This window comes from Halichoerus grypus, chromosome 12, assembly GCF_964656455.1.
Source record: "Halichoerus grypus chromosome 12, mHalGry1.hap1.1, whole genome shotgun sequence".
Taxonomy (NCBI): domain Eukaryota; kingdom Metazoa; phylum Chordata; class Mammalia; order Carnivora; family Phocidae; genus Halichoerus; species Halichoerus grypus.
Window position 1 is genome coordinate 50,704,221 of NC_135723.1, and position 22,504 is coordinate 50,726,724.

The following is a 22,504-nucleotide window of genomic DNA, read 5'->3' on the forward strand; positions in this document are numbered from 1 at the left end:
AAAACACTGCAGAGTGAAGTTCATTAGGAAATGTCACAAGTTTTTTGTTAGTTCTGTCTCACTGGATTAAGAAATAGTATAAATAAAATTTTTCTTTCATGTGAAGAATAAATAGATCGGTTTGTATACATAATATACCTATTATGTCCACTTACTCTTGGTAGATTTGGCCCAAAAATATCACAACCCTAGATTCTTAAATCAATATATAATAGAACAAGATATGTAAAACTCCATATGCACTGCCATTTACTTAAAAAACAACTAAAAATTATTTTTAAAAAGTAATGTTAGAGAGCTAAGTCAATTATACATTATAAAATTAATGTCTTTTCCTTCAGTGTTTCATTCTATATCTGAGCACACAAAGTTACCAATTAAGATGCCCCTCTGTTAAAAACAGAAATGAATATATGGTGAAGCAGTATTCTTATACAGTTTAAAGTTAATGTATGGCTTCCAGCACTTGAGATTATTTATGAATCTGGGTATCTAAATGGGTCTTCAAAACCAATTTCTAGGGGCACCTGGGTGGCTCAGTCATTAAGCGTCTGCCTCCGGCTCAGGTCATGATCCCAGGGTCCTGGGATCGAGCCCCGAATCAGGCTCCCTGCTCCGTAGGAAGCCTGCTTCTCCCTCTCCCACTCCTCCTGCTTGTGTTCCCTCTCTCACTGTCTCTCTCTCTGATAGATAGATAGACAGATAGATAGATAGATAAATAAATAAAACCAATTTCTATTACTTTTAGAAAGAAGCAGTTGGTGTTGCTTTCCAGCTTTAACAATTCTAAATGCCCAAGAACATTTCTTGGTTCCTCAGACCTATGGTCACAAAAAGTAAACAGGAAATTCCACCTAGGATTACCCCTTGGTTAATAGCAAGGTGATAATTAAAATGAGCAAACAGTTCTCTATCCTCCTTATTCAATTATATACCTCCTACTTCCTTCTGTGGTCTGCCCACCTCTTAAATCAAGTTAAAAGAGCAATCAGAAGGAAAACAAGATGTAATTTACTTTTTTTTTTTAAAAGATTTTATTTATTTGACAGAGAGAGATACAGTGAGAGAAGGAACACAAACAGGCGGAGTGGGAGAGGGAGAAGCAGGCTTCCCGCCGAGCAGGGAGCCCGATGCGGGGCTCGATCCCAGGACCCTGGGACCATGACCTGAGCCAAAGGCAGACGCTTAAAGACTGAGCCACCCAGGCGCCCCAAGATGTAATTTACTTTTGTGATCAACAATAAGAAGATACAGAAATAGAGTCTAAATTCAATCTAGGCCCACATTTAGTCAAGAATTTGATAACTGCCTATAAACATTAGAAAACAAAAGAAAGTATGATTTGATATGGTGAGAAAAATAATGTGATTAAAATTAAAACAGAAAGCATTATTTAAATATTTTTTAAAACACTGTGTGACCATGTTTTAATGAAGGAGAAATACCAACTTTAAAAATATTTTAAGGCTGAACTAACTAAAAAAAGCAATCACAAATAGAAAGAAGGAAAAAAGGGGAGGAGAGAGCACATACATAATTACAAAAGCCATTCAGCTACTACCTACCTACTGAAGTTTGATTAAATAGGAATGAAATTTCTTTCCCAGAAGGAAAAAAACAAAACAAAACACTAAAGGATACTATCACACATGATAAGACTTGGCCCATTCATTTTAGGCTCAAATGTAGCCTGCATTTTTTTTTAATCATCTATACAGTTAAAAACTAGATTAGACAATTATTTCAAAATGTCTAAAAAATAAAGTGTCAAGAATCTTATTATTATTTTATTATTTTATTTTATTTTATTTATTTGAGAGAGAGAGAAAACAAGCTGGTGGGGAGGAGCAGAGGGAGAGGGAGAAGCAGGCTCTCCACTGAGCAGGGAGCCCGACACAGGGCTTGATCCCAGGAACCTTAATTTTAAAAATCAAAAATGAATTTATAACAAAAAAATGTGGGGAAAGTCTATTTTTGATTAAACAATCTTATAATGACAAGAAAATCATAAGCATCACTATTGAAAAAGTCCTAGCAATTGCCTAAAACCTAAACACAGGCAAAGACAATAAACCTGACAGCTGTTTTTAACAATAATGCTTCATATTTATACCCATCATTCTACATACTTTTTTCAAATGGTTTCAAGGGGTTAGACAATTTCTTGGTTATAAGATGTATAAAAGCTCACCAATAAGGACAAAGAATACTAAAAAGCAATGTCCTAGAAAGACAAAAGATATATTTATGTATATAATTTCAAACTTCAATTAATAATTCCAATGTGAAGGATGACTCAATGGCTGATATATGAGAAGTACATTTACTTCAGACCAAAACAAGTTGCAGAAAAAAATTTTTAATGTACTTCATGCTTTAAGTATGAAGTTTTGGGAAGTTTCAGATGGCTTATAAAAAAATTGGTTCCATTAGTTGCATACAAGACAACTAACTAGACTGCCTAGAAAGATATAAATAAAAGTTAAAGTCAATATACTAGACTTCAGAAGCGTTTTTACACTATTGGAACAAAAACTACTGCCACAGAATATAATGCTACTATCATTTTAAATTATAGATTACTTAGAAGCTCATACCATTAGCCGATTATGATTCAACTTATCTTTCTTTCATTCTGGGTCATATAGCAAATCCATAATACTAAGAAATCTCTAGAGTAGATGAAATTAAAATAAACAAAAATACTTATATATTTATTTATATATTTATTTATATATATTTATATATACATTGCACTGCTACTTGCAAATTTCATAGCAGCTCTGTAAAAGATTTTTCAAGAGACAGTAAATACAGAGATACTGTATAATAAACTTGAGTTACACTTATTTTTACTCTCAGCTCCCACAGAAGTACTCTTAAAAAAAAACCAAACTTCCTTAATTATGCTATCAAATCCAGTTAATGGAATATTATTCCGGGTTTACAAAGAAAACAAACCAGAAAGAGTATTAATTTAAAAACTCAAGATACTAGATCAACAACCAATATAAAAGTTATTAAAACTCAAATGCAAACTCCTGTAACTGGATTTCTTAGATTATTTAAAAAGTAAAATCTTACTAATACAGACCAGGGAGGGGGGCAGGGCAAGAGAGGAGAGGGAAGAGCAGGAACCTGCTGTAACAGAGATATTTTTTAAAGCAGTGCTTACCACTTAATAGACCTATTGTATCTCCAACCCCAAGTAGTCCTGCCCATAAAACTTATTCATAAATAATTAAAATTACTCTCTTAAAATAATTACTGAAATCTTTCCCATTTACTTTTTATTTCTACTGCTTATTTGAACATACCAGGAAGCTTATCACACCTTACATATTTTATTAGTTTTATAAGTACTGCTGAATTGGATCACCAGTAAAATGGCCACTGGGCTTCACAATATGGAGACTTGTGCTCTAAGTGCTTCCTCTCCCACTATTTTTAAATAACTGCTTATATACTACTAATAAAAACTGGTATTTGTTTTAGTTTATAAATCATTCTCATATACATAATTTCCTTTAAATCTGACAATGGTGTGATAATGACTCTGAAGATATTACTATGACAAAATCATTATTCCAGATTTACAACTGAGAAAAATGAGACTTAAGTGTTTGGCCAACATCACTATAGGTAACTAAGTAGGAGAACAGGTGTAAAATCTAAATATTCTGATTCTCAAAGTCTGCTTCTTCATTATATCATACTGATAATATCCTCATTTGAAAAAAACTGAAAGACTGGAATAAACGACTCATGTAGTTTCTTCCACCTTATACTGTTCAGGATTTGGAAAATGGTGTAATAAAAGAGAAAAAAATTATTCTTTTTAAAACAATGCTTTATAGAGTTTATGGTACACTCAGGATCATGACTTGTTATCTCATTTAATCTTCTCAATAATCCCACTGTTAGTCATGAATATTATTAGTTACCAGCCAAACGGAAACTACCATAAAAAATATTTGGGTGACAAAACTCAAGAAAACATTCTTCTTAAGACTTCAAGGCTTTTATAGTTATGTTCTAATCTGTTACTAAATTTTCAACATTTTAATTTAGTATTAACTAAACTTTGTCATTCATTTATAGAATTTTAAATATTTCACAAGTCACATTGGGCTTCAAGGCATTTTTTTATCTTACTTGAAACACCACCTTTTGGTCAGCAGTATATAGAAATATTTATGTATACACACACACACACATACACGCACACCATGCACATGTGCCACCTTACCTCCATCACCGTCATCTGATCCTCTGAAACTAGGATCTTTTAACATATCCAGCTCAGCTAACATGCGCACATAAAGTGCATTCTGTCTGAAGGAAGGATAAAATCTTTCATCTCGTAGCATCAATTCATAAACCTTATTGAAATAAATCAAGATATTCCATCATTAATACAGATAATGTACTAATTTTCACTAATAAGATTTCACCAAAAGCTAGAAAGAGGTATTGCTATAATGAATCACACATTCCATACTTGTAAGATGCCAGCAATAAGCCTACACCACAACTAATGATTCCTCAACTAATTTCACAACTAACGGTCCCTCTAGTACCTCAATGTATTGAAAATGGTCCCACTGCAACACAAGTCACATGACAGGTTATATATAATGTTCCAGGAAGTAGTGTTCTCTAAGAAACAAGTCCACATAAAGGCTCCATGAACACAGTAAAAGAAATTTATGTCAGGTCATTTATACATCATTATCAACTCATGAAATTCTAAGACTATATATCTGGCCCTTTAGTCAGATTTAAATAACAACCCAACATAAGGATTTTCCTCACTTGTCATTTAAATAAACAAAAAACTGGCCTACCTTTTTTGTAAATGAGAAGTGTTAGCTAACTCATCTTTTTAGTTACCACTATACTTTTATGTTTCAATAACCTTTTAAAAAATGAATTACATGCATATAGAAACATACATTTTTTTCATAACATAGAATGATAAATGTTATATATATAATACCTTCCTCTGAATGTCATCAAAGATTTCAGGGGTTGGATCTTCATGATTCAAAGTATCTGCTAATTTTGCTACCAAATAATCATCAACAGTAACTCTTGGAGATGCCTAACAGAGAAAAATAATAGTAGTAATGACCTTTTGAGTTTCTAATTCAAGTTAATTCTTTATAGTAGAAGAATTATATAATGGAACCATATTATCGAAAGTAATTGGTAAAAAAAAAAACCCCTTGGTTTATAAACAACACCTTGACGTTTAAGAAGGCTGAAATAAGAACCAAACTTTCTTGTCATCATGTAGTATAAAGTACACTGGGAGACAAACATGGATTTAAATCTTGACATTTGCTGAGTTAGTTACCTCTCAATAGGTTTCATTTCCTCAATCTGCAAAATGGAGATAATACCACCTATGGTTATTATGTAACCGTATCAGTATTTTACCATATTAAAAGAGATTTATCTGGGGCACCTGGGTGACTCAGTAGGTTAAGTGTCTGCCTTCGGCTCAGGTCATGATCCCGGGATCCTGGGAGCGAGCCCCACGTCCTCTCCTTGCTCATCAGGGAGTCAGCTTATCCCTCTCTCTGCCCCTCCCCCTGCTCATGCTCTCTCTCCCTCTCTCTCCCTCAAATAAATAAGTAAAATCTTAAAAAAATAAAAAAAAATAAATGAGATTTATCTAAGGCATACAAGCACAGTGTCTGGCACATAGGAAACACTGTCATGAGGAGTTAGTGCTGAACATCCAGTAGTCCTGGATGTGTATTTAATATGACTGCCAAAAGAATAAGCCATTTGTTACTTATTTAACACTAGAAACAATCTTTTTAAATAGTCTTTAAGAGACTACCCTTTTTCTAAATTTGGCTTTATAATGCTGCAGTGAAGTTCCAGTGTGATATGGGGGAACAAAAAATATAAAAAGTTAATTTTTCCAACAATTTCCAATGTAAAGTGCATAATATGACAGATATGCCACAGAAATATAATATCTGATGTTCAATGTGAAAAGTTTTATTGAAAGAAAAAAATGCTGAAAAGCTAGAAATATGGTCATCTTTGGCATGCCAACTTTTGAATTTTTAGTTCTGAAGGCTCTAGAAAATAAATGAGTGATAAGGATGGGAACTTCTAAAGAAACTTGCACAAGAATGCAGTGTTTAAATAATTTCTCTATGCTACCCAATAGGATATCCAAGGAAAAGATGGGATAAATACAGAAAAGGAGAAAAGGTTTAAAGAGTATGTAAACAGCAGGGTATAAATATGTAGGAAAAAGCCTATACAACGTCTAATGCTCCCTGGTTCACTCTACATTCTAGTTAGGAAGCCCAAGTAGGTTGTGTGGTGGTTGGGATTTTTTGCAGGAGGAAGGCAGGAGTGCCTATTTGTTGTTTGTGTGTGTAGAGGAGGATGTGCTGTGGTGGTGTGTGTGTGTCTTTTCCCCTGAAACAAAAAAAGAACTAAACAACTTCAAATGTGTGACAAAAATTTTAGAGAGGGACTGATTTTAGTTATTTTGCCCTGTCAGTTGCCCTTTAAGCTCATGAAACTCAGTTTCTAGGAAATAAGGTGCAAATCTGAAAATCGTAACATTTTACCTTTATTTAGTTTATTTTTCCTATAATCTCAAATATACAGAACTGGATTAGGACTCATCCTTGGTATAACGTGACCAAAACTTTTAAAGAGTTATCATGGGACACAACCAACCAGATCTCCCCACTCAAAAAAAGTAGTAACAGAAAAAATATTTATGTACATTTTTTACCACTTTAACATAAAAATACAAAAATAAGTGTTTTTCCAAAATTATCTATTAATCTGTATTCTGTACTTTTCCACACAAATGTGGTTATTTAAAACAAGAGGACTAGTTAATAGCAGCAATTAGTAATTAATAAGACTAATTAAACGAATGTTAGAGAAAAATGTAACTATTTAGGTTTTATCCTCCAATACACAACTTTTTAAGCTCTTTATTAGATATTTAAATATTGAAGGCTATATTATTGTGTATTGTTAAAATGCATAAATATAAGACTTCTAAAAAAGTTATATACCTACAATAAGACTAAACAGGTATTATCTATATTTAATTTAAAAAACTACTTTCTTTTTATTCCATGATCCCATAGGATATTTTTACCTTTTTGTGTTTCCTTTTTTAACAATACTTCTCTGATCTGCCTGCAGACTTTAGGACATCACCTTTTGTTTTGTTTTGTTTTAAATCAAGTGGTATAAATGAATACAATCAAATACAAAATTCACTTAGACTTTCAGCTCTGTTCTTAAGCCTACATCACACTTACTTCCCTTATCAGTCCAATGTGATGACATCAAGTTAAGTATCTTTTCAGTAAAACCATTTACGCACAGAATAATGACATTTTACTTACTAAAAACTGCATCTAAGAATTTACATATAGACTATTTGTGTCTAAAATGCCCATTTTAAACACTTCAAAACATAATGGATGTCACTAAAAGTTATACCTCTCTTTCTCAAGGAAAATTGTTTTAAAAAGAGGTCATTTAAACTTGTGAGAGTGAAGGCAGATTCCAAATAAATTATAGTTTTAGTAAAGAAACTAAGAAAATCCTGTTAAGCTAACTATCCCCTTCTTATGATATTTTTTTGAGTTCTCAACAGTCTCATTTCAAAAAAAATTAGTCATTTTTTTGACTGAGGTTTTTTTATAGCCTACACATATACAACTCAGGTCAATCTATCCTTTTCAAGGTTCCTTTTAGCCTCTTCAAAGATCATTTAATAGTTCTGGAGAAAAGCAAATATATTTCTGTTTACTGTAATTCTTGTCCATATTTATTTTTAATGTCACTATTCTTATCACATTCTTTGAAAATATGACTTTACTGCATGTCAATATTTTAGCATCTTTTCTATGGCTGGCAACAATGAGAGCCATGTGGAAGCAAATGTCTAAAGAAGTTATTTTCTGACATTTTTATAATGTCAAAAATCTCATTGTTTCTAATGTTTTGAAGAAACTAAAAACTGACCAAAAAACTTCATTATGAAAACCTCAATATCACAGGTAAGCAACTGATATCCTGTTTTAGCAGTACTGTATAGAAGGAATATATGATATTTAGCAGGTAAGATTTTTTCATTTTCTTTGATAAGAAGTTTATGGACTGAAAGGAATTTGTTAAAATTTACATTTGCACTGTGTGCTATTGTTTCTCAGACTTTTGGCTAAGATCAAGTGCACTGTCTGCTAAATATGCAAATATATGAGCAAAGTTTGTTTTACGTTTTCTGCAATTTATTAAAATCTTAGTAATCAAGAAGATATCTAAAACTCCCATTTTTTCAAATCAAAGTACCCAGTAGCAATGGAAAATACACTCTTGTGGCCACAATCTGATGTAACATGATATACTACAGAAAGCATGATTGCTGGTAAGATCTGCCAGAGTAAGTTCTAAATTTCAAAGGGCCACAAATTCCTTCCAGTCCATAAACTTCTTACCAAAGGCGCCCAAAAGTAATTCTACTTTTAAAAAGCAAGCAAGCGGGATGCCTGGGTGGCTCGGTCGGTTAGATGTCTGCTTTTGGCTCAGGTCATGATCCCAGGGTCCTGGGATGGTGTCCCCAATCAGGCTCCTTGCTCAGCGGGGAGCCTGCTTCTCTCTCTGCCTGTCACTCCCCCTGCTTGTGCTTATGCACTCTCACTCTCTCTCTTTCTCTCACAAATAAGTAAATAAAAAAAAAAAAAAAAAAAAAAGGACAGGCTAATGTGTGTTCATTTGTGCAGTATGCCCAAGCTATTCACTTAACAGCCACTACTTTTAACTGACCATTGAGGTCTTTTTGGGAGATGAAAAAAACTTTTTATTGACTTAAAATTATTTGCAAAATTCAGTTTCCATATTTGCTTTTATATCCCCTTCTCCACCAAGACCAATCCCAAAATATTTTTTGCACATCATGCAGTCAGTACGCTTTATTTTGGTTGTTTACTCTCCCTAATCCAGGTGTAGGGCTCCTTCTATTTGTCATTAAAATGACTTAGTCCTTTAGTCTCCTTTTTTGGCAATGTCTGGGTCATGCTGATATTGGTACTGTCATCATTCTCATTTTCATTATCTGAACTTTTAGAAAACATGGTTACAATATTCATAATGTTAAAAATTAAAAAGTCCCATCATAATACAAAGCACAGGACAGGAAAAGTAAAAGAAGGATTGTTAACATTCATGATAACAATGCACTTAAGCCATACATGGAGTGCTACATGATGGAGAATTCACTGTAAAGAGTAAATAATGGCTGCCAATATTAGAATCTAAGGGAAAAAGACAGCAATGACTACTGAAGGTGGGAAATCCATCCCAGGGTCTTTTGACACTAAAATGTTGCCTTCAGCTCTGAATTCTGAATCATGTATGGGTTTTGCATTTTTTCTCAATCTTCTCCATCCACTGCTAAAATCTGGGACTTCCGTGTCCTAGGGAAGGGTTTCCCAAGACTCAGGATGTCTTTCAAAGCTTTAAAAAAAGATTAACTTCAAAAGAATAACAATTAAACTCATAGTTGATTTCTTACTGGAAATAATGAAAGCCAGAAAACAACGAAATACTATCTTTAAAATGCTGAAAGAAACTGACTTAAGTAACTATTAATTTTTATTTTTCCAGTATTAACTATAATCCATTCTACTGGACTATAGACAATAGAGCTAACTCTATAACCTACTTTAAAAATTAACATAGGAAGACTTAGATATATACACTAAAACTGTGTTTTTAAACAGCAGAAACTCCTGAATGTGTGCAGGGAGAAATATGAACAGCAATATTCAGAGCAAAAGTATAACAGAAAAGAAAGGGAAACAAACCAAACTGCTCATAAATATTATTGAAGGTAAATAAACTCTTGACTTCAGTAAAAATGAACTACACTTACATAAATCAACATGTATAAAATTCAATATAATAATGAGGGGAATAAAAGCAAGGCTTCCAGTATCATTCCATTTATATAAAGGTTAAAAACAAAGCTAAGCAAGATATTGCTTTAGAACATACATGTATAGTAAAATGGTATGGGAAAGTAAGTGAATAATTACAGAAAACTGGCTTCATCAGGGAGTAAGGAACAGGCAAACAAGACAGGTGAAGACAGGTGAAGAATATAATAAGGATCTTCAAAAGCACAGTAGATGTTCTATTTCTTCAGCTAGATGGGATATACAAATGTGTCTGTTATACTACTATTCTTTAAAATATGCACTCTTTAACAGAATGATATATTTCATTTGGCAAAAATATAAGCAAATGGACTAATAAGCAGTTTTCAAATAAAATTCACACTTAAAATTCAAATACAGGGGCACCTGGGTGGCTCAGTCGGTTAAGCGTCTGCCTACGGCTCAGGGTCATGATCCCAGGGTCCTGGGATCGAGTCCCGCATCGGGATCCCTGCTCAGCGGGGAGTCTGCTTCTCCCTCTCCTCCCCGCTCATGCTCTATCTCTCTCGCTATCTCTCTCTCTCAAAAAAATAAAAATAAAATCTTATTTTAAAAAATTTCAAATACAATTTTTGTGCTAGGACATATAAATTAAAAGGTATTATAGCATAACCATTGCAAATACTGGAGTGTGAGGAATCTTGAGGATTGTTGTGTCCATATTCATGAGAGATATTGGTCTGTAGTCTCCTGAATGATGTCTCTGTCTGGCTTTCGTATCAGAATGACAGTTTGGCAATCTGTGTCTTTCAAGGCATTTGCCCATATCATCTAAGTTGTCTAATTTCTTGTGATAAAGTTGTTTATAGTATTTGCTTATAGTCTTTTTGATTTCCATAGGGTTGGTGATGATGCCTCCTCTTTCATTCATGATTTTGGTATCTGTGACTTTCTTTTCTTTCTTGGCCAAGCTGGCTAAAGGTTTGTCAATTTTATTTTTCTTTTAAAGAATCAACTTTTGGTTTTATTGATTTTCATTACTGTTCTTTTGTTTTCCATTTCACGGATTTCCATTCTGATCTTTACTGCTTCCTTCCTTCAGTTTACCTTGAATTTATTTTGCTATTCCTTTTCTAGTTTAAGGTGAAAATGTAAATTGTCATTTTGAGATCTTTCTTCTTTCTAACTAGGCATTTGAAGTGACATATTTCTCTCTAAGCACTGCTGTAATTGCATCCCATAAATTTTGATACACTGTGTTATTTTCATTCAATTCAAAATACCTTCTAATTTCCTTCTGATTTCTTTTTGACCCAGAGACTATTTAGAAATGTGTTAATTTTTAAAAACTTATAATTTTTCAGAACTCCTTCTGTTAATTACTAATTAATTCTACTATGATAAAAGGACATACTTTTGTATGATTTCATTATTTTTAAATTCAGAGCTGTTTATGGCCTAGCAAAGGGTCTAGGTTAGACAACGTTCCATGTAAGCTTGAAAATAATGTGTATTCTGCTGTTGTTAAGGGAAGTATTCTATAGATGTGTAGGTTTAATTGGTTTATAGTATTCTTTAATTCTTGTGTATCTTTGGTCATTTTCTAATTGTTCTATCAGTTATTGAGTATTGAAGTCTTCAATACCCACTTATTGTTGAATTGTCTATTTCTCTCTCCAATTCTGTCAGGTTTTGTCCTATGTATGTGGAGGTTTTGCTGTTGTGCTTATAACTGTTTTAACAGTTATAAATCAAGGATCAATTGACGCTTTTATCATTATAAAATGCTCCTCTTTAGTAATAATTTTTGTTTTAAAATCTATTGTCTAATATTAGTATAGCCACTCCAACTCTGTTTTGGTTACTGTATGCATGGTTTACCTTTTTCTATTCTTTTACTTTCAATCTTTTGTGTCCTTAAATCTAGAGTGTGTGTGACCTTGAATCTTGACTTTGTCACTAGTATTTGCATGACCTTGGCAAAGTTAACTCAATTTTCTAAACATGAGTTTCTTTACCTATAAAAAAAGGATAATAATATACAAAAAGATTGTTATCAAGGTTAAATGAGATAATGCTTGCAAGTAGTTGTGCCTAGTATGAGTAATGAATATTCATAAGTATTATAAAAATTATTACTAATGATACTACCAAAGAAGATAAGAAAACAGTAATCAAAATAGAGCCTCACCTTTTCTGATAAATACTGTTCATATATTCCAACAGCAGCTGCTCTTAAAAGACCTTTGGTTTGGTTGGTTTGATGTTTTCCATCTTTCTGACGACTTAATAAAACTTCCAGTTGCTGTTGGGCTGTAACTCGGTATCCTTCCACTGTCATCCAGAAGAAGAGATGTGCTTGACCTCCAGTTTGCTGCATGTAATCTACCAAACAAAATCCATTAACAACATAGATATTAATGTCACACATTTTTGGGTGCATGTAGCCATATGACAAGTTAAAAAGGATTAAAGTTTCAAATACTTAAAACTCTACATTTTCAAACTGTTAAGCAAATGCCTGAGATGAAGAATGCTTACATCACAAATTGGTTAGGTTAAAAAGACCAGTTATGTGAAAAACACAAATGGATGTATTTTTTTTAAAATCTCATTTTTCACGATAAAATTTCTAGGAGATAAAACTGCTACAGAAGGCTTCATCAGAAATAAACTACTTTAGTAACATTCGGCTTCTGTTCTCAATAAAGATTATGAAAATTATAATATTAATGTTCCTACAAATATTAAAAGTAAGGATTGGAATCTTCAACAAGCCATGTATTTATGTTTTTGGTCATGAAAATGAAGAATCAGGGAAGGTTACTGAAAATGTTCTCCAGATAAAAAGCAATTTTGATGTATAGTTGACCCCTGAACAATGCAGAGGTTAGGTTAGGGTCATTGACTCACCACGCAGTCAAAAATCCATGCATAACTCCTGACTCCCAAAACCATAACTACTAATAGTCTACTGCTGACTGGAAGCCTTACCAATTATATAAACAGTTAATTAACACATAGAACATTTTGTATGTACTATATTCTTAAAGTAAGCTAGAGAAAAAAATGTTATTAAGAGAATCATAAGGAAAATATGTCTGTATTACTATACTGTATTTATCGAATACAATCCATGTATAAATAAGTGAATCTGCACAGCTCAAATCCATGTTGTTCAAGGGTCAACTATAATATTAACAAAATTAGTAAATACTTATATATATTAAAATGATATAAAAATAAAGTCCTTCTATTCGTGCACAAAATGATACAAATAAGTTATAAACAATGTGTGTTGCTGATAAAATACTCTTTCTCAAATAATTTAAATTCATAGACTCTGCTAGAATTTAAATAAGCAATATTTAACAAATGCACATTTAAGTTATAATAAGCATTTCTTTCCTTCTAAACAAAATATATCTCTACCTCTATGACTTCCAAAAGGAATACTTCAGAGAATGGGGAGTGGAGGAAAGACATATTTGGCATGCTTAATATATTTAAAATTTAATTATATTTATAATTATTAAAAATTTTGAGGGCTATATTATTTTCATAAAATGGATTTACCCACCCATAAAAAACTGTAGTGCAACATTGTCTACAAGAATGCTGTCCAAGGGGACTGTGCAAAGTTTCCCAAAGTTTGCCGCCAGTTTCACAGTATTTATTTCCTACAGAGAAAAGTAAAGGTAGGTTAATACTTCATCTACTCACTCATTAGGTTAAAGATCTCTACATAGATATAAAAATATTAAGCATCTTCTCGTTCATGTGGGTTCCCAACAGTCCCAGCCTAGAGAATTTCCTAGTTATTTTAAGAGTTGCTTAGTAAATATGCATTAAAAGTATGATAAGCATTCACTTCTTTCATTACAAAATAATTCTGAATTACTAGAATTTCAAGTATTCTCTATCTCTACATATTCCAAATGAAAATGAACATTTTAGGAGGTAAAGGGGATGTTTGGAATGCTTACAATGTCCAAGAATAAATAAAGCCCAACATTTTCAAGTACAGACTGAAGTCTATCCACTGAGAGAACAGGAAATATCCCGAAAGAGTAATTTTTCTTCTAACAGAGTAAAAAGTCTACCGTCTTTTATAGAAAATGTGTTTCTTCTCAGACTACCTAAACAGTAAATTATATTTAGTTTTCAAAGTAACAGAGCAAGGTAACTACCTATACATGAAAAAAATTAAAAAATAAAACATGGGTTCAAAATTTAGAGAGTCTAGGGATGCCTGGGTGGCTCAGTTAAACATCTGCCTTCAGCTCAAGTCATAATCCCAGGGTCCTGGGATGGAGTCCCGTGTCGGGCTCGTTGCTCAGTGGGGGGCCTGCTTCTCCCTCTCCCTCTACCTGCTGCTCCCCCTACTTGTGCTCTCTCTCTCACTTTCTCTGACAAATAAATAAATAAAATCTTCAAAAAAAATTTATAGAGAATCTACATGTCAAGCACTGTGCTATGTATATTATATACATTATTCTCCACAACAATCCTATTGGATAAATATCACCCACCCCACTTAAGAGATAAGAAAGCTGAAATCAGAAAGGCTGCCTATGATCACAGAGCTGCCCAGAACGACTCAGTGTTTTTAAAGCCTGCAGCCTCTTCCATAAAACCCATATGTTCCTGTGTCACCAGTTTCTCTGTATTCCTAAATCCGTATTTCACAATCCTCTATTTAAAAAAGAAAGATCAGAGGTGCCTGGGTGGCTCAGTCGTTAAGCATCTGCCTTCAGCTCAGGTCATGATCCCAGGGTCCTGGGACTGAGTCCCGTGTCGGGCTCCTTGCTCAGTGGAGAGCCTGCTTCTCCCTCTGCCTCTGCTCCTTCCACCCCCGCTCATGCGCTCTCTCCCTCTTGCTCTGCTCTCTCTCTCTCAAATAAATTAATAAAATCTTTAAAAAAATAAAGAAAAGAAAGATCAGGTTTTTCTGAAAGACAGGCTGCCTTAATTAGGGGCAGATCCTAAATTAGATGTAGGTAGTACATAAAGGAGAAGGAAAAGAACTTGAGAAAAGGGGAAAACTTCCTCTCTAATAAGTATTTCCCTTCATATAAATACTGTATAATAATAGATAACTGACTTAAAATGTCTGGCATAAAGCAACCTGGTGCCAGCACATGTTTTCTCCTAAGTCTTCTTTCTTCAAACTTATCACCTCTTTCTCTTTCCCAGAAGCAGCTCCACATATATGAAATGCAGAAGAGTATTCACTATGACTTTATTTGTAATAAAAAAGATAAAGGGCCTTCTAAGATTTCAAGATGAGTAGTATGGTTAAAAAACTTCATCTCTGTGGAGATTCTGACTTTCCTTCCCAAGAAAAAACACTGTATGACCTGAGCTACTAAAAAGGTAAAGCTTGATACTCAAAAGAATTGACGGGCTTCAAAACAAGGTATCTAAATTTTAAAGGGATTTGCTATCAAAAGGTGTTTGAACATTGGGGTGCCTTGGTGGCTCAGTTGGTTGCGTGTCCAACTCTTGATTTCGGCTCAGGACATTTTCTCAGGGTCCTGGAAGCAAGCCTTGCATTGGGCTCCACACTCAGTGGGGAGTCTGCTTGAGGATTCTCACTCTCTCCCTCGCTCTCTCTGCCCCTCCCCTGCTCCCACACATGCACGTGAGCACGCGCTCTCTCTCTCTCTCACGAGATAAATAAATAAATCTTTTTTAAAAAAGGTATCTGGACAAATACATTTTAAATAATGATGCTGAAAGATCACTAACTCTGAGGCCTAGACAAGGTAAACTAATGAAAAAATAAGCATAAATAAAACCGTTTCGTTCTATACTGAATGTGCATGGGTATATAATTTTAAAATACAGTTAACTGAAACAAAGATATACATACATGTACACTCAGGTATATGACAAATGTGGGCCTCAAGTAATGTGAGTTATAATTAATCCAGCAACTAAACTCAAGATTTATAAAAATAAGTCTTCTATTCCTTAAGAAATTTAAATACATTGTAAAACTACAAGCCCAGAGAGTCACAACAAATTTCCAAAATAGAAAACCAGCCAAAAAAAAAAAAAGAAAAAAAAATTGACTACACTAAAAACTAAGGTAGTAAAAAAAAGCTCTTTTCTGTTTGTAAGGCTCAAATCTCTGCTTTTTTGAGGTAAAACCCCTCCAAACAGCTACTTATAATCACTGTTTCTAATTCATCTCTTCCCATTTTCTCCTGGACCAGCTCCAATAAGGGTTTCTCTCCGCTACTCCAAAATGCTATTATCAGATCACCAATATTCCCCTGGTGGCAAATCTAATGGTCAATTCTAAGTCTTCATCTTACTCAACTTATTAGTAGCCTTTGACATACCTGATCTCTCACTTCTTTAAAAACTTTCTATAGTTGGCTTCTGGAATATCACACTCCCAGGTTTTCCTTCAATTTCACCAGCCACTTACTCTGTTTCTTTAGCTAGATCTTCCACCTTGTCTTAAACTTTAGTAACTATACTGCCTCTGGACTAGGTCCTTGGTTATATTCTTACTTATATTCACTCTCTTAGGTAACTTCATCCAGTCTCTTTACTTTAAATAAACATCTAATAATCCATCACCGACCTTCCCTTTGAACTACAGAGTTTACAAGCTACTGGGTCTATTTGATTGTCAAACAGGGATCTCAAACTAAAACATCCAAAATTTGATTCTCTCTTTCAAACCTCCTCTTTCCTGTATTATCCATTTTAGTAAACAGCAACACTATTCATGCAGTTGCTGAGGCCAAAAATTCTAGGAATCCTCAAGTCCTTTTTTGTCCTTTCTCACTCCATATTTAATCTATTAGCAAATCTGTTAGTACTATATCCAGTCTCTAATTACTTCTCACAACCTCTGCAGACATCTTACTGGACTAAAGCCAACAGTCTCCTAAATGATCTTTCAGTCTCCATTCTTGTCCCCCACTGCAACTCCACCACAATCTAAACATCACAAAAGAGCCCAAGTAATTATTTTAACTAATAAGTCAGATCATGTCACTTGCCAGCACAAATCTCCAATGGATTCCCATCACAATTAGAATTTTTAAAAAATCTTACTATGGTAGATAAAACCATATATGATCTAACCTAACCCCCAAGGTTCCTCTCCAATTTCATTCCTACTATCATCCCTTCTCATTCATTCCATACCAGCCATGCTGACCTACTCTAACTCACCAAACATCTTCCTATCTCAGGGCTTTTGCATATGCTTTCACCTCTCCCTGAAAGATTCTTAAAAAAAAAAAAGAATTTCTCAGGACTCTCTCATTATTCTATCAGATTTCTCTAAGCTCAAATGTAACCAAATCACTCAGCATCCATCTAAAACATTCTATCCCTCTACTTTGCTTTACTTGTTATTTTTTATATTTACTTGTTTTTAACACTTTTAACATTTTATATTAATTTATTTACTGGTTTATTTTTGACTCTGCAACTAAAACATAAGTTCTATGAAGAGAGAGCTTTTGTCTATTAGGTCCATCTAAAATGGTGCCCAATGTGTAAAACTATATAAATGTTAAATTTTGAATAAAAAAATGAAAAGTAAATCAATAAATAAAATCTTTAATTACTGTGGCATTTTACAGGAAGTGTTTTAATCTCTTTGGCTTTAACAAATACTTATAATACTATAATGTATAAAAGAAATTTTTCCTACAAGTCCTTTTATGGAGGGCTGCACTGGTTAATATTCCACTTCTTGTCATTTGCTAGAGATTTTAGTGAATATAAAGTATTTATAACTAAACATTAATCTGAAAGTACTTTACTTACTTTGCCTGACTGCAATCGCTGTATTCTTGAGTCACATACTTTCTTTACAAATAATAAGCTATTTATTTGATTCTTGATAGTGTTGATATCTAAATACAAACAAATTGATTGTGAGCTAGTGGTAATGTTATTTATGAAATACTTTAAACATGTATGTATTGTAATTTAACATAATAACCATGAACAGAGCAAACAATGAAATAATCTGAAATTTTATAGTGAAATTATTTAATTAAAATTAAACCATGCCTATTATTTTTACTTTAGAGATAATTAAAATATTAATAGCCTCACATTCAGAAAATTATAATGCTTTTATTCTAAGCACATGTTAACATAATAAGAAAGATTTAGATTTAGATAAGGTGAAAATAACTAATAGCATAAAATGACATTTAGGTAAATTAAAGTTTTGTGTAAAGATATAGTAATGATTAAAGAAGTACAACATTTCTATACTTAAATGAATTACTTACCATCACCAACTGTATCTAGAGATCGAAGATACTGTAATTCTTCTGCTGCTTTATCTCTGACCGCTTCTAGCTCTCCAATATTGTCACTCAATTTAATAATGTTCATAAAGGCCTCATAGTTGCAATTAGAATCACGGATCTGAAAACAAAGTTTAAAAAACAGGTGGGAGAGGGACTCAGTAAGGAAAAAAAGAACCTTCAGTGCCTAGCACGTGCGAGGTAGGCACAATCTTACAGCAAGTGTTTATGCCAATGCTTTTAAGAAAACAAAATGAAAATCTCTGCACTCATGGTCCCAAAGAAAGGTAGAGGAGTAGACGACGAGATTAGTGGCAATGGAAGGCCAATCTGGTAGGGTACAGTACATGAGGGAGCTTTCACTCTGAGTGGAATGAAAAGTTACTGGAGGGTTTTAAACAGAAGAGTGGCATTCTCTGACCTAAATTGAACAGAATCAATGTGATGACATAAAGAACTTTGTTATTTTGTTTTTTTTTTCCCCAGCCATGTGCTGTTTAAGAACAGGAATGGGAGTTGACAGTTGAGTTGAATTTAACCAGAGTGTGGTTTCACCAAACAAATAAAGTGAGAGACAAAAAGTACTCGAGGATATTATAAAGTGACTAACCACTATGACTGCCAACAATATTTAAGTAAAACAGTAAGGGAAGCTACGAAAAGGCAGCAGACTTGGGATACTGTCCATTCCCTATAAGGAGTTGAAGACCTGGGAACTGCAGAAGTCCAGAACTAGGGAAAAACTAGCTAACACGCACATGAAAAGATACTCAATATCATTAGTTATCAGGCATATTCAAGTTAACCACAACAAAACAGCAATGCCAAATGTTCATCAGAATGTGGAGAGATGAAAACTCTCAAATGGTGCTAGGGAAGTGCAAAATTAGAATACAACTTTATAAGACTACTCAGCAATTTCTTTCACTTTATGTAAATTTTACTTCAATGATTAAAAAAATGGTAGGTTATTAAAGACATGATTTTTCTAAGAATACATTAAGAAACAAACAGCTGTCCATTTATCTGCTCTAGTTGAAGGTAACAACATGAGTTAAGAAATAAGACTTATCCTTAATTAGTTGGTATTTAAAAAAAATACAGAGATGAATAATGCAAATCCATCCATACTATTTTTAGAAATGACTTAAAACTTAAAACTACTGTTGGGTAACACTAATATTTTATAGAGAGAAGATATGTTACTACTAGACTGCACTAAACTTTTCCGTCCAAATAGAAATGAACTATATGGTTAGATACCATTAATATAACTGAACTAAGAATAAGAATTCAGCTCATTTTAATACTTATAATACCAATGCATACAAGGTTTCCCACACGAATAATGTCAAAAGACTGTAAACCAGACAACAAAGTAGGCTAAAGATCCTTTATTGATAAACTCTGTTCTTTTAAATATATTTTCTGATATTGTACTGAAAAATGAAATAGGGATCAACTCCTGTTCATTAAATAGCAAAAAGACCGAAGCATCATACACAATAGTAGTATTAATCCAACTCTGGGGAGAACAAGTAAAGATTTGGTGGTTGAATTCCTTTTAGAGCATGTGTTAAATTCCACCCCCCGCAAATGTTTACACCATATATTTAATTATATAGTTAATACAAGTTCAGCAAAAGAAAAATTGAAAGCTCAAGAAAAAATATATAGGAAAAAAATAATTCCTAATCCCAGGAGTGAGAGATAACCATAACATTCTGGTGAACAAGCATCCTTTTCTGTACCACCAGTAAGATTATACAGTATTGTATCCTGATTAAGGTTAGTATAAAACATCCATTTTATTGTGTTATAAAAAAATCTCCTAATACCATTTACCCTTAAAAAAAAAAAAATACTATTTACTCTTATTTCATTACTGAAATGTTTTTAAATTTTACCTGCTTTCCTATTTCTTAAAAAATTACTTTTTTATTATATAACCAATACTCCCTATAAAGTGAAATATATAAACAAAAGAGGAAAATTAAAACATTCATAATCCTTTCTATTAAGATTTCAAACAGTATATACACTATCAGAATTATATAGTCATTAATAAAACTATAATTACTTATATATTTATTTTTAAAAAGCATTATCTACACACGCATCACCTTTAGTTATCCTTTTCACATAAAAAATATAAACATCTTGGGCACGTGGGTGGCTCAGTCGGTTAAGCTTCTGCCTTTGGCTCAGGTCACGATCCCGGGGTCCTGGGATCAAGTCCTGCATCGGGCTCCCCGCCCGGCGGGCAGTCTGCTACTCCCTCTGTCCCCCCCACTCCCCGCCGCTCAGGATCTCTCTCTCTCCACTCTCTCAAGTAAATAAATAAAATCTTTAAAAATATATATGTAAACATCTTTTCATATTCAAGATACACTACCATCATTCTTTTTAATGGCTTCATGTACTTACTCTATTGTATCAATATGCCATAACTTATTAAACAAATCCTCCATGTAGAACACTTAAATTGCTTTCAATTTTTTAGTTTTAAAAGCAATGTTGGCATTAATGTCCTTAAATATACATTGTTTCAAACTTACTTATTATCACTTTAGAATAAATTTCATGAGTAGAACTCCTAACTAAAGGATATGCATTCTTAAAAATTTTAATTAGGCAGATATGCATGTTTTTAAAGCTTTGGTAGAGCCCAACAGGACGCTAAAAAAACTGACAAAGGAAAAGAAGAATCAAGTTGTGTGACCTCCATAAAAGACTCTAGGAACACAAAGCTAACAAAACCATTTCTGCCTGTAGGTAACCCACAATCTCGTGGGAGAGACAAAAATTGCTCCAACAACAACAATAAAACAATGTCAAGGTTGATAATGGCTACTAGAAACAAAGAACAATAAAGTAATTCTTTCCTAAGAAAGCTAGACTGAGTTAACAGAAGACAACTGTGGAGAAGAAATTCTATTTCAAGAAAATGAATCAAAGATCTAGAGGTATGTATCAAAGAATTCCCAGCAATAGCCCATTTACAACTCTTTCTTGACTATGAGTTTACTGAGGAAAAGCATATATAATCACACACGAAAATAATTAGACCTAGTAAACTTAGTAATCACTAACCCTTTGATATGTCTGACGGATGAGAAAACTATGATTTATAGAAAACTAGCTACTTACACACACACTAAGCAACTTACAGAAACAAATCTAGAACACACATCCTCCCATTCTCACTCCAGTATTCCTTTCACCATACTTTCCTCCACTATAAGGTATAAAAATGTAAAGTACATGCTATTTAAGTAGTTCAGAGCACAAGCTGTGTTTAAAACCAAACAGCAACTTTTTAAAATACTCATCATCTAAACACTCAGGCAGTAAAATCTTTTTTTTTTTTAATTTAAATAAGTAGTAACAACACCAAAATTGTAACAGGATTATCAACAAACTTCTTAAAAAGAATTTGGCTAGTGCATTCAACATATTAGCAAAAGTACTAGAAATATAAAGATTACCTTTAAACATATTTTTACCTAATTTCTTTAATAAATTATTGCTTGATCATCCTGATCTCCAATTACTGTTTCTAAATTTTAAAAAACTGTTTTAAAAACAGAGTTGTAATTTTAGAACGTACGTACCATCCATATGATATACTGATTAATATAATCAGGATCACTGAGTTGATTTATTAATGGAAGAAGAATTCCTCGTGCAAGGATTTCCTGGACAAAAATTGTAAAAAACAAATTTAACCTAATATACTTCTTAAATCACTAGCATAATGTAAATAACACAACGCTGTTACTTAAGAAAGGTATGATACACATAATACTTGATAACCAACACAATATTATAAAAAGATTAACTAATACATCTCAGTTAAAATAAATGAGATGAAGCTACCTCTACCAACCTGGATATATCTCCACAATGGCACCTAGAGTTGAGTGGAAAAAAGTAAAAGGGTATCTCTAGTATGTTAGCATTTATGTCAATTTTTAAAGGGCAAAACATGGCACTATATATATGTATGAATTCCTACATCTATATTAAAAGTATAAAAACAAAGAACAAAAGGAAAAGATACCAATTTTACAATAGTAGTTACCTTCAAGGGAAGAACAGAGCAACTACAGTAAAACATTAACATTGGTTAAATTTGGGTAGTTGGTACATAAATGTCTACTATATTATTCTCTATTCTTGTCTGTGTTTGAAATTTTTCCTAATAGAAAATAAAATAAGAATATGTTAATTATTCATCTTTCTGTAGAATAGATCCTCCCATTCTTT

At 33.0% G+C, this 22,504-nt stretch overlaps 1 protein-coding gene across 2 annotated transcripts in view; it reads right to left on the reverse strand.

Annotated features, from left to right (window-relative positions):
* SNX13 (sorting nexin 13) overlaps positions 1–22,504 on the reverse strand; it is a 123,556-nt gene that overhangs the window by 32,866 nt on the left and 68,186 nt on the right. For both annotated transcript variants that reach the window (XM_078059339.1, XM_078059340.1), the window contains 7 exons: positions 21,850–21,933; positions 18,218–18,356; positions 17,742–17,830; positions 13,522–13,621; positions 12,133–12,326; positions 5,000–5,104; positions 4,250–4,382 (listed from right to left, as the gene is read on the reverse strand). In XM_078059339.1, coding sequence (XP_077915465.1) covers positions 4,250–4,382; positions 5,000–5,104; positions 12,133–12,326; positions 13,522–13,621; positions 17,742–17,830; positions 18,218–18,356; positions 21,850–21,933 — 844 coding nt within the window. The remainder of the gene's footprint in view (positions 1–4,249; positions 4,383–4,999; positions 5,105–12,132; positions 12,327–13,521; positions 13,622–17,741; positions 17,831–18,217; positions 18,357–21,849; positions 21,934–22,504) is intronic.